General features: G+C 28.1%; 1 protein-coding gene across 1 annotated transcript in view; it reads right to left on the bottom strand.

Moving 5' to 3' along the window:
* The window catches only part of LOC111624553 (glycine--tRNA ligase-like), a 50,904-nt gene that overhangs the window by 21,438 nt on the left and 15,570 nt on the right, over positions 1-13,896 (bottom strand). The window contains exons 2-6 of the mRNA XM_023367426.1: positions 13,529-13,630; positions 12,570-12,672; positions 4,877-5,018; positions 2,345-2,433; positions 976-1,052 (exon numbers count right to left, since the gene is read on the bottom strand). Coding sequence (XP_023223194.1) covers positions 976-1,052; positions 2,345-2,433; positions 4,877-5,018; positions 12,570-12,672; positions 13,529-13,630 — 513 coding nt within the window. The remainder of the gene's footprint in view (positions 1-975; positions 1,053-2,344; positions 2,434-4,876; positions 5,019-12,569; positions 12,673-13,528; positions 13,631-13,896) is intronic.

Here is a 13,896-nt window from a genome sequence, read left to right as displayed (position 1 = left end):
TAAATGTTTTTGCAACTTTATTATGTGCTCAAAAAAATATATAAATCATTTTCTGGTCCTTCTGAGAAATATCTCAGCCTGCTATCATTTATTTCCAGCTTAACTCTCTTCACATTAGCACACACTACTGCAAAGTTTCAAAAACTTCCTCATACTGATCTGTAAACAAAACAATATCTTAAAAATTAAACAGCATGTGCATTGAAATTTGGCACATGCAAAAAAAACATATTACAGGATTTTCAAAAATCATCAAATTTGAGATATGGCAATTATATGCAATGTAATTATGTATGAAAAATAAGTAAAAAAATCACTACATTATAATTGCATATGATCATGGATTAATTTAAGTTTTTGAGTTATGTATAAAAAATTATTTCTATCAAATCACTGTCTGCTGACAACTCTCAAACAATTCATGTGAAGATGTAAAGATGTCAAAAAACTAAGAACTTTGAATAAAATAAAATATATTTTTTCCTTTAATATACATCAATCATAATAACTAGTATTTTTTTTAAATACTGTATACTTTTAAATACAAATACTACATTTTTAGTGATTATGATTAAAATGTTAAAATTTATATATTTTTTACATTAAATTTTTAAAAAGATTAATAAATTTTTACTTTCCTGGCTCTGTTATTTATAACAGAGGGAAAGTATGGTAATCAGTCAAAAAATGCCAACCACCATGTGAAAATCTTGGAATTTGTTGCACAGAACAAGTAAAAAATGTTCTCTCTCTGTAATATGCACCGATTAAGAGCATTAAAACTGCTCTATCTACGTTAACGTAAACATAGATTCTAGAACATTTTCCAGCATATAATTAATTATTGTTAGTGTTTTTGTGATTATTTTATATTTTATTATTTATTACTTGTATTATTATATTACAAATGCTAAATAAAAACAAAATTTTAATTAAATGATTCTTATAGATTCTAAATAAAAACTTACATCATACCTTTACAACAATATCTTCACATTCAGATTTTTTTTCTGGTGATATTTTTTTATCCGACATTAACTTTTCTAGATGAGCTGAAATGATGTTTATACAACAAGATCATTACATAAAACTTAAATTTTCTTTATATCTAATGATAAAAGTGCATATTCAAAGCATTTAATGTAATAATTTTATATTATTTTATTTTCTTTATTACTAAACAAACAGTGATCATTTAGCAAATAAATGATTATATCAAATATATTATGTAGGACATTTGTCCTACATAATATGTAATATATACATAATTTGAATGTAAAATGATTTTGTAAGTATGGATTTACCAGAGATTAAATTCTAAAAATTTCAATTTAAAACCATTTTATATGATAACTTAAAATTCTAAATCAGGGGTGTCCAACCTTTTTGTTTCTCTGGGCCGCATTGGAAGAAGTCAAGGAGTTTTGAGCCACAAGTATGTATAATATATACTTGTGGCCCAATATACAAGTATATTTAAGGATTAACACATCTAGATTATAATAATAAGTATTAAATCTTTATCACAAAAAAGGATATTTTAAAAAATTACTTCTACAGATACTTTCAATTTATACTTAGAAATAGATAAATTCATTTATTATAAAAGAGACAAATGGAAATTTATTTGAAAAACACAAATATTTGTTATATTTGAGTCTCTAATTAATAAAAAGCGACAAAACACCATTTTAAAGTGCATTTTTATTCAACTAACATATTTATAAATAATATATAGCCCAAGAAGTAGCCAATGCCCAAATGATAATTTCTACGTCAAACAAAAAAAGTAGTCACATTTGGCGCAATGTAGCCAAATCTTGCAACGTTGGAAGAAATACTAAATAAAGCTGGAGTTGTGACTCAAAATATTATAGACCCAAATGCGGGGAAAGGAGAGAAAGGAGAAAAGATAAAGTGAGAAAGGTTGGAAAATTAAGGGTCAATATTTGCATAACAGAAGATCTATTTAACCTTTCTCACTTTTTATCTTTTGTCCTTTCTCACCTTTCCCTCCTTTTCCCAAATTTGGGTCTATAATTCTTTGAGTCACAACTCCAGCTTTATTTAGTAATCCTTTCTCATTCACACATCTCCAAATATTTGAAAATATTTCTTTTTCACTCAAAAATAAAATGTGAATAAAGGTTTACGACTTTGTAAAATTTCATTTTTGAGTTTATACCGTTGGAATAAATAAATAATAAAAAAATTAAAACATTTGTCGGTTTTGTTTATACGTTTATTGGGCCGCATTGGAACTTGCCTTGGGCCGCATGCGGCCCGCGGGCTGGACACCCCTGTTCTAAATAATTAAATTAGTATTATATGACAAAAATCATACCTTTAATTAAATGATCTAATCTAAAACATTCACCATTCTTTAAATCTTTAACCATTAAATCAGCAAATCTATCTACATGTCCAGAAGCCCTGTAAATAAAATATTTTCCAATAAAGAATAATTCCTGTATTAAAATAAATAAAAAAATAAAACAATTTGTAGTATATAAATTACTGTTCTTTAAATTCAAAAAATAGTTATATAATTAATTTTATAAATTATTGAATAAAAATTCTTTTACAGAAACAGAATTACAATTTTGTACTTAAAATTACTTCATAAATGTCATGGCATCAAAAAGCAAATTATATTAAAATATTAGTATTTTCTAATTTAATAAAGTTTTCTTACAATACTGATTATTGTGAAAATTTATAAATCAATACCATTCCTACTTTTACAGCAAATGGTTTATTCAGTAAATAAATGAACAAACATTCAGTCTATTTTATAAATCTGTCCCAGGTTCAGTTAGTTATTTCATAGCTAAACGTGGGAAGGTTTTTAAAATAAACTGAAAGCATCTGTTCATTCAGTTGCTGAATAAACCCTTTGCTGGAAAAGTGTGAATGGTATTAATTTATAAGTTATCAGTTCTGGCTTTGTTATTAGATTTTATTGTAAAAATTATTAAGTAAAAATATACTTAAGTAAAATGCACAAGAATATTGAAAATATTTGAAAGAGTAACAACTTTATTTTTAAAAAAATTAGATACAAAAAACATGAAGCAACTTGAAAACAAAAGAAAACTCAAATTTATCTAAGGATATTCAATATGTAATCTGTATCATATCATGTAGTTTTTATCAATTGTTAAAATCATCAATGTAAACTTAAGAAATCTGATCTTATAGCTCTGTCACTGCAGCAGATAAATTAAAGATTTTTTTCAGCAGCAGTTCTTGATTCAATATAATGGAGCATCATATTTCCATAGGACCATGACAATTCTAGAACAAAATTGTTCAATGTTTATAACTGAATTCATTTTTATAGGTAGATTTCCTAGATGTTATGTCATTAATTTTCTTTGTATGAATAAATAAAAGATCAAATAACTTATACCAGCTTCCAATGTCACAGTTTCTTCTAGAACCTTAAAAATAAATTTTATAGATTAGTCAATTATGAATTCATGTTTTTGGGTCAAAGTGTATAACTGACTAATCTATAAAATTTATTATATATATATATATATACACACACACTTCAAGTTTTCTTTGAAAAACTAGTAAAGAAATTAATAAGTTTCAATATCAATAGCTCAGAACTTGAATATAACATGTATTGTACATCTGATGGCCTTTCTACCACATTTGTCAAAATTTAAATGTNTAGTGTGTGTATATATATATATACACACACACTTCAAGTTTTCTTTGAAAAACTAGTAAAGAAATTAATAAGTTTCAATATCAATAGCTCAGAACTTGAATATAACATGTATTGTACATCTGATGGCCTTTCTACCACATTTGTCAAAATTTAAATGTAACAGAACTATGTCAGTCAGTTAGATATAAAATAATTTGTTATTATAAAATTAAATTTGCTTATATATTGCCATAAAGCAGATTTTTATTATCCAGACCTTATCCAATGAGAGGTTTAGTTTATTTGGTTATGAAAACACGACACAGACGATCTGCTGAAAGGAAAATTCCTCCCAGGATGGTCCTTTATGGGAAATTGGCCCATGTTTAGGTGTTAATAACACAAAGAAAACCCAGAAAATTCAACATGGCCAGCCCATTTGCAAGACACAAACCCATGAACAACTATCAGTGTTCAGTGATTTATCCAATCAGCTACTGGTGGACCCTTATCCAATGAGAGGATGCAGATTGTTTAAAAACTGTTCAAATGGAGAAAGCACTCTTAGAATAATTCCCATCCAGGAATTTGCAGAGAGCAATCTCTGTGTGTTTTGTATTTAAAATGTTTAGCTAATGTCATGTTTATTTGTTTCTTTAATTCATTAAATATACTTTGTTACTACTTTTGAGAAAGCTGTCTGATACTAATTATGCTGTGATAATATAATAACTGAGCTAAATTTTTAATAACCAAATGTCTAAATACCAGGATAAAATTTGGTTAAACTTTAATTAATGTAACTAAATAACTTCATCTAATTTAGACTTCCATTACTTAACTTTAATTTAACTAAGTTATAGCACAAAACACCTGATACTGTATTTAAACATTTCATCATTATTTCTTTTTTATATTTGCACAATAGTTGAAAGTTATTATTTAATAACATTATATTAACGAAATACTTCTTGTCTCATATAATTTTAAAATATATAAGAAATAATGAAAATGTGAGATAACGTAAGAAACAATTTCTCACATTATTTAAAAATTACAAGTTATATGCTGAAAAAAATCTACTGAAATAAATGTTGAATTAAATTTAATTTTTTTTGTTATCAATGAAACTTTTTAAATTTAATTAATTAAATAGCTTAATTATAATTCAATAATTATTACTAAATGTTTGGTAATTAATTAGTGAAACCTTACTTGAGAACAGGTTCAGGTGTCAGAATACTGCAATCAACTTCCAGCATTTGTTCTTCTAAAACAAAATGGTTTCTCCAAAGATTTAACATATTGCTTTTCATAGCACAACCCATTGGACCAAAATCATATTGACCTGCAACACCTGAAAGATTTTAAACAAATAATTATATATTTGATTACATTTATAGCAATTTTTATTTACAATTATTTACATACATGTGTAAAAGATCATTACTCACTGTCATATATTAAGACACATGACACTCAATATTTCTTTTAATGTATTTTTTTTATACTGTTCTTATTAATCCCTTATTACATTTTACCTATGTTTTTCATGCTTGCTTATATATATTTTTTAATGTGTTGATTTTATCCTTGTGATATTTATGTATTGTTTTGTTCTATATGCACCTGTTTGTTGTTATTTTTATATTTTAGTAGAACTATATTTGTTGTTGTATGGAGGTAGTAATCTCGTCTTATTAATATAAAAGATTTTTGTTAAATAGAAATTTTTCTGCATTTTATCTTCTTTCTATAATAAGATGTAATCATCATTATAAGCTGATAATGTAAATTTCAAAATATCAATTGTGTCATTGTGTTATTAATTAAAATTGTCATAAAATATTTTTTTTTAAATGTGAATTTTTGTAATATGTAATCTCAACAATATGAGTCTGTTCTGTAGTCTTTGTTTCCCAGGTAAAGCCGAGACTCCACTACTGTAAAAACGGGTGTAAAACCCCTTGCCATAAAAGCTTTCAATCACGTGACCTATNTTGTGTTATTAATTAAAATTGTCATAAAATATTTTTTTTTAAATGTGAATATGTGTGTTTATATTTATTTATAACAGTTTTTCTGTATTTTAAATTTGTAGAATCTTTTATCTGTTTTAAACATAACAATGCTAGCCATGAAAGCATGAAAATATATGAGAACAAACAGTTTAAAGCAATTGTATATTTCAAAATAAATATTTTTGGTTTCAAATTTTCAATTTATCAATCAATAAAAGCAAAGTAATATAAAATAATGCTTTTTTCTGATAGAACTGTTAAGAGAAAACTACAAACCCAAATCAAAACAAAATAATTGGATAAAGATAGATGGAAGTTATAATCATCATAAATGAATTTTGAAAATTCATTTATGATGATTATAATTATTTAATTTAATATTTAATTCAAATTAAATATAAAGTCAATTTGTTGATATATTACTTGTAAAAAGCAACCGTATACAACACTTTATTTGGTTTGTGTGTTCAGTTATTCACCTCAGACGGTTCAAACTGATTGGATAATCAAGCAGTTCTAACAAATTTTCAAATTAAATTCAAATATTCATTTAACTATTTCAGAAGATTACATAAATTTATCAAAACATTATGTTCATCTTAATACTAAAAAGTTATTTAGAATAATTCAAGTTTTTAAAATTAATACTTCATTATCAATTTTCTAGTCATGGCTATTTGTCATTTTCTCCAATATTTTAGTTTTAGAACTTAGTCAACATTTTGATTATTTACTATGATATTTTTTATTTAGCAACAATTTTAACAATACTTCCTTTCTGTTTTAGACACTCAGAAAATGCCATAAAAATATGTTAAATATAAATTGAATTCAATGTGACAATAAAAATCAAGAATGTTAGCAACAAGAAGAAATATCACATCATACTCATGTAAGGTGTCTATGTCCAGCATTTTTGATAAAAATAGTACATTATATATTTACTAATTCTTTTAGTAATATTGCTTTACATACTTATAACATTGTACAGTACATGCCAGCTAATATATCCATTAAAGATATAAATACTTTGCATAATTCTATAAACAATTGCTTTTAACACTATTCATGTAACTATTTTTCAAAACAGAGAAAACACTTAAAACATATTTGAGAAAATTTGACTGGAAATTTGAAAACAGACATTTGATTGTAAAATGGATGAATGAAAAGAAATAAATACAGCCAAGATTATTAAAGAAATATTATATTTTAATATTATGAAATACAAAATTATATGGTTATCTGACAATGGTATTAATCCTCATATATAACTTGAATATACTGCTGTGTAAGTATTAATATTTTGGAATCCATGACATCTTTTCACTGTAAATTATAAAAAAAAAAAAATAGGATGTGCATTGGATTGGATAAGACATTTATAATAAAATAATTTTAACTCAAATGATTTCAACCAATTTTGTAATGGATTCCAATTAAACAGAATCAGATAAATTGAGAGAAGAATAATAATTGTAAAAAATTTTTATAATAGTTTTCAGACTTATTCACAAACCACATACAGGTAGCCCTCGGTTTACGCTGGTTCAATTTACGCCGATTCACAATAACGCCGCTGCGCAATTCACCATTTTGCGGTGTAATTCCCCGATTTTCCCTATGCTAGACTGATTTTCATTTCAGTGTTGACATATTTACCGAGCCGCGACATTGTACATTCGTTAAACCAAAGATTTTTATTAAATATATTTATTTTTTCTGTTTAATATTATTGGGTATGTATACATTTGCATTAAATTAATATTAAAATACTAAACGTTTAGGTACCCACGAGTCAAGATATTAAACTTAATAGTCCAATAAATGGCGTCCGAATCCATAGCGCCAATGAATGTATCCCGTATCAGTTCATTCAGGAAAACACCTTACGACGCAATAGCACTTCCGGCGATCACAAATTATCGTTAGTGAGACAAATCTACTTCTCGTTGGCCAGACGATATTTATCTCTCCTTAGCCACCTTGAATTTTCCCGCTCAAACTGACCTTATATATGCGCTACGGCGACCGGTGGTCGACCAATCAGTGTCTTCGCTCGTCTGTAGCTCTACGTTGGGTTAATATATCCTTTCAACTAAGGAAAGTTTGACGGATGAAGTTTGTGAGTTAGACAATGTTGGGAGTGAAGTGCAAATGTAAAAAGGAGCATCATATTCGACCATATTCCGAAATTCTTAATGAAAGAAATCAAAAATGTAAACAATTAAAGATGAATACTTTTTTCCGAAAAATGTAAGAAATTCGAAACTAAAATTTTTAAATAAAAACATTTTACTTTATTTTATGATAAAATACATTTTAAAAATTAAATTTATTTGTACTTTGTATTATATTGTATTAATAAACAAAATTATTTGCGTACAGTAATACCTCGACTTACGCAATCCCGGAGTTACGTGATTTTCAAATCTCGTCGATTCGTCTTTGTTTGAGTGCCACGCAACTCTTGATTACTCACTCCCCCACACTATTGTTCAGATTACATGTTCGGACGTGTCGCGTGGAATCGACATATAGCTACAATTTATTTTGTGTTATTTATTTCTGTGTTTGTTATATCTACGGAGACTCGAGAGACTCTATGTGGTGATTTCTTGTAACCATGAACGAATCAAATGACGAGATAAGATTAATGAGAACATTTATTAGCTTACATACATCCGACTTGGATTTTACACAAATTGCAAAATTATACCCCGACTTACGCAAATTCAACTTATGCGGTTATCGCTCAGTCCCACCTATCGCGTAAGTTCGGGGTATTACTGTATTTTTCACTTATGTGGAACCTAACCCTATACCTTACTGTAAATACGGGTTCGTTTTACGCCGATTCGATTTGCGCCGGCTTTTGTAGGAACGGAACTGCGGCGTAAACCAAGAGCTACCTGTATAATAAACATGTCTCTTCTCAGTCCTATGCCCTTTAAAGGGTGTGGTGATATTACGAATTGATGGCTTTAATTGTATCTTTCCACTGCTCCCAGTGTTGTGCCATGTGAATGGCTTCATACATTGTATGTCCTGTAATCATCATTACTCGGTCTACCCACCTAATCCGACATCTGCCTCTAGAGCATTTGCCATTGATCTTCCCTTATAGGATTTGTTTCTCAAATCCATTTTTGCATCTGGAAATATGTCCCAAGAAGCAAAGGTAGGATTGGTATATTTTAGTGGTAAGGCGTGTTGTGATTTTCGGTTGATTTAGGATGGAGCAAATTGTTCAGTGCTCTGTCCAAGAGATTCTCAGCATTCTTCTATATGTCCATATTTCAAAGGAATCAAGTTTCTTCTGAGAAGTGGCATTCATGGTCCAGGTTTCTGAGGCATAAGTGGCAATTGGAAAAATAAGTATTCTTATGACCTTTAGTTTATTAAAAATAGTGATTGTAGAATCTTTCCAAATTCTAAATAGTTTAGAGGTTGCATTTAATTTCATTATCGCATCCTTCTTTATTCGTAAGAAGTGATCCAAGGTAAACAAATTCATTCACCACCTTATAGCCTGCAATTTCCTTAGTCTGTGTCAAGGAATGACCAATTATCATAACTTTCGTTTTACTTCCATTAATCAGCAATCCATATTTCCTGCTTTCAGTTTCAAGACGTTTCATAATATATTCAAGTTCTGATTCATTGGATGCTATAATAAGTGCATCATCAGTGTATCTCAGTTTGTTAACTTTGCAGACCCTGAAGGAAATGCCTCCATCCCAGTTATCTAATACCTTTCTCATGATTATTTCAGAATAACCATTAAAGAGTAAAGGAGAAAGAATACATTTACATTTGAAGCTGTCTTACACCAGCTATAGATGTAAATGTATTAGACATAGTTTTGTTAACCCTTACTCTTGCAGAGTTATTCTCATATAAATTTCTGATCGTTGAATTAAGATGGCATGGGACTCCCATGTTCTAGAGAGCAGGCCATAATTTGTGCTATTTTACACAATCAAAGGCTTTAATATAGTCTACAAAACAAAGGTAAGCTTTGACATTAAATTCATAGGCTTTTTCAATGATCTGTCGAGCATTCAAGATTTGTTCATGAGTTCCTTTACCAGGGATAAACCCTGACTGTTCTTCAACTATTTCAGGTAATAGGAAGGAATTCAAATGATTACTAATTATTTGGAGCATTACTTTACTGGCATGGTTAATTATGCTGATAGTTCTGTAGTTACTACAGTCTGTTGGTGCAGCTTTTTTTATAAATATTGATTTACACCATTCCTCTGGCCATCTGATTTCCAAATTAATGAGCAGATTTTATGAAATATGTCAACACCCAGTTCTCTCACTGCTTTTAAAATTTCGGAGATTATGTTGTCAGATCCTGGAGCTTTGTGATTTCTTAATGCATTTATAGCTTTATCTATCTCTGATTTAAGAAGAGATGGTTCAACTTTCTCTGTCCATCCATTCTGAAGTTGATTATCACTATTTGTTTCTCCAATATCTTTATAAAATTTCTCACAATACTTCCTCCAGACATCCGCAATCCCTTCCACATCAGTTATGATTTCATTTTCATCATTTTTATTTATTTACATGTGTGGTTTCAACTCTCTTGCTAGATATCTAACTTTATCATATAGTTCACGAGTCTGATTATTATTTGCATGAACTTCAATTTCATTGCATATACTGTCGATAATCATTTTTGTCTTTCTTATAAGACTTTTTGATTTTTCTGTCTAGCTCTTTCTTCTTTTCATCTGCAATGATCAATTGCTGAAGTTAATAATTTTTTCCTTTCATCTATTAATTTAAGGGTACTATTTGTCATCCAATATTTCTTTTTCTGTGCCCAATGTTGTGTGGTGCATTGTTGTACTCCAGTTAAAATCCAACTTTTTGTTTGTGTCCATAAATCATCTGGGTTGTTTGTAAAGGATGGAGGGTCTAATAATAAATAATAAACATGTATTTAATCAAAAATTTAGGATTATTTCATATTTCATTGATTCAATAATGTTTACTTTTTGTTAGATTTACTTGAAACTAACTTTTCTTAAATTTTGAAGTGTCAAATAATTAATAAAAAAGTGAAATTAGACAATTTTTTGTAAATAATTTATTTTCATTAAATTATATATTAAATAAAGTATTTTAAATAATTGTTTTAGTTTTTAGCATATGTATTATTTCACATTTGCATTATTGTCCCATCAAAAATAGTGAATGAAAATGTTACTAAAACTATCCTATGTTAATACAGTAGAGTCTTGAAAACTCAGCACTCGATAACCTGGCAGTCCGGTTAACTCGGCCACACTCTGGCAGAGCAAAAAAAATCTTTAGTTAATTAATTTTCATTATAGACAGCTTTATGCCTCAAAGTATTTTTCTGAGGTCTGTCTTATCAGGTAAATTACTGTACACAGTGTATTCATTAATTTTCATTTTCATGTAGTAAAGGCTCTATGCCTTCATAAAGGACGTACTTTTCCTTTGTTTAAGGGTATTTGGACAGTTTATTCCCTGTTGTATTCTCAAGTAAACAATACATACAAGTACAGTACAGTATTTTCTGAGGAAACACTCATACTTATTTTTTTTAACCCCATTCCTGATAACCCGGCATTTTCACAAACTCAGCCACCCTTCAGTCCACATTAGGCCGAGTTTTCGAGACTCTACTGTACTTCATTATTAGTAACCAAAACCAAGCAAAACAATTCACAATAATCCAGCAAACACTTTCTTTTGCTGGTTTTTAGTTACTGTTAGTGTAGTATTTGCATTTATAACGAGTACTCAGTGATTGTCATTTCTATCCTATGCTATTTTTCAAACAAAAATATAGTAGAATCTGCTCATTATAATCAGGGATGTTGTTATCAGCCATCTGATGTTATTAGAATTAGAACTCCCAAAATATACATGTTAAAATAAAATTTTGCTTCTTATAATCAATGCTTTGGTTATAGTTATCACATTTTCAAACTGCCCTTTCACATCATCAGCCTTAACATGTAGCTGATAACATGCAAAAATCACCACCATTCTTAATTAATGCATTAAATGTTAATTATTTTAATCATTATGTGTTTGCATTACATGATTCAAATTTCTGAGATTTATTACTTCAATTAAATGCTAGTTGCTTTTAAAATAGTACTCCAAAAACCAGCAAGCAAACAACATTGAACAAGCTATATATTTTTTAATTGTTTAACATGTTCTTTTAATGTCAAAGTCAATAAAATCAATATTTCCATTAACTGAATTAGTTACATAATATCACTATGGAGAAGTCCCAAAGTAATTATATTAAACCAGTGGTAATGAAACTGTGGTCATAAGACACTTTCCAGGAGGAACAAAGAAAAAATATCATTCTAATTATGACTACAATGTAGTTACTACATCATCAAAATTTGATTTCATTTCTTAGTTTGTATCTCTGTATCCTATTTTACTTTTGTTTTGCTTGATATATAATTTTATATTATCAAAAAAAAAAAAAAAACTAAGAAAATCTTAACTTTATTATAATAAAGTTATTAACTATATTCTAATAAATAAAATTTATCTTAAGAAAATTGTAAATCATATGCTTTCATGAAAAGTATGAGGAGCACAAAATTTTTTTATCAAGAAAAAAGTTGTATCTCTTTTTAAAGGTTGAGAACTGCTGAAATCATACTATACCTTATATTTTAAACAAACTGTAAATTTGGGAATAATTTTATGATTTGTATCCATGACAATGATAAACTGCAAAAATAGCTTTATTGCTAATATATTTAAAATAAAAAACATGTAAAGATAATTAAAATTTTAAAATGCTTACTACTTTCTACAATTACTACTTAATATTTTAACTATATAATGTTCAGAAACATAATTACCTCCATAAATAGAAAACGACTGATCATAGAAGAATCTTCTTTTTAAAAGATCTTCCATTCTTGAACGTTCAAATCCAATTTCTGGAGGAGCAAGTTCCAGTTCCTGAACAATAAAATACATTATACATTTTAGATCATTATTTGTGTAATTAATAAAAAATTCATTCTGTAAACTCAAAAAATTTTACATTGATTAGGTTCAGAAACTATATTTTATTTTTAAAACATTTTTCCTAAGGTGCTTTCATCTTTCATACATACATGTGAATCAATCAATTGAAATGTATACTTGAGAGAGAGCACTATTACAAGTGACATGCTACTACCAGATTTCATATTGATTGTATTCAGATAAAAATAATATACAGTGTGCAATTAGTTATAGCATAGCTGGAGAGGACAAGAAGCTATTTTTTGGTGCTAGTCTGATAATGATAAAAGAAAAAATAAATAAATAAATATACCATTTCTGACCAAAATAAAGCACCAGGCACCTACAGTGATTCTGCTGAGAAGCCCTTACCCATCATACAAAGTCAAAACCTGTCACTGTGGTTTTCACATCTCAGATATTGTGGACAGTAACTGCCTTTCATGTAAAGAGTTCCATGGATTTGTGTAGCAATGGGATAAACATCTGAGTGTCAGAGGAAATAATAAACACATCCAGAGGAATGTATGAATATGGCTACTATAGCAATTCTGAGTGACTGAGATTTTTTGCAGAAGGGCCATTTTGACCATGCCGCACCATATCTGAGCAATTCAGTCATTGGTAATTTTATTATTTCATTCACTGGTGAAACCTACTAAACCAATATTGAAATGCAGCCATGCCACAGTATTATTTATGAGTCATTTGAAGGACTCATAAATAATACAGCACTCAAATTATCAAAAGTAATTTTTTTTAATTTAAAAAGAGATGTACAAAAGTTTAAAGAATCATATTTCTCTACCTTATCTTCAAGAATTTTCTTCCTTGCTTTCAGCTCATTAACTGCTTTTTTAATATCAATTTCTGGAGCATTTCTTTCTTTCAGTTGTTTAACTATATCTCCCTAAATAACAAAAATAAGACAGTATATTAAAAATATTCATAATATATTTCTAATTCTGTTTAATATTAAAAATCTAACATTAAATAAAGACAAATATGAATTAAACTGTGCTTAATAAAGATATTTATTCTTTTTCTGAAACTATATTAATATTCACAGGAATTACAGAAACATAGACCAGGGATGGCCAAACTTTGTCATGATAGGAGTCATATACTGCATATCAGAAATATGTGAGAGCTGCATCCTATACTCGAACATTGTTT

Source organism: Centruroides sculpturatus, unplaced genomic scaffold (genome assembly GCF_000671375.1).
Source record: "Centruroides sculpturatus isolate CEXI.00-Female unplaced genomic scaffold, Cexi_2.0 scaffold15, whole genome shotgun sequence".
In the NCBI taxonomy this organism is placed as follows: Eukaryota; Metazoa; Arthropoda; class Arachnida; order Scorpiones; family Buthidae; genus Centruroides; species Centruroides sculpturatus.
This window is presented reverse-complemented; position numbering and strand designations above follow the sequence as displayed.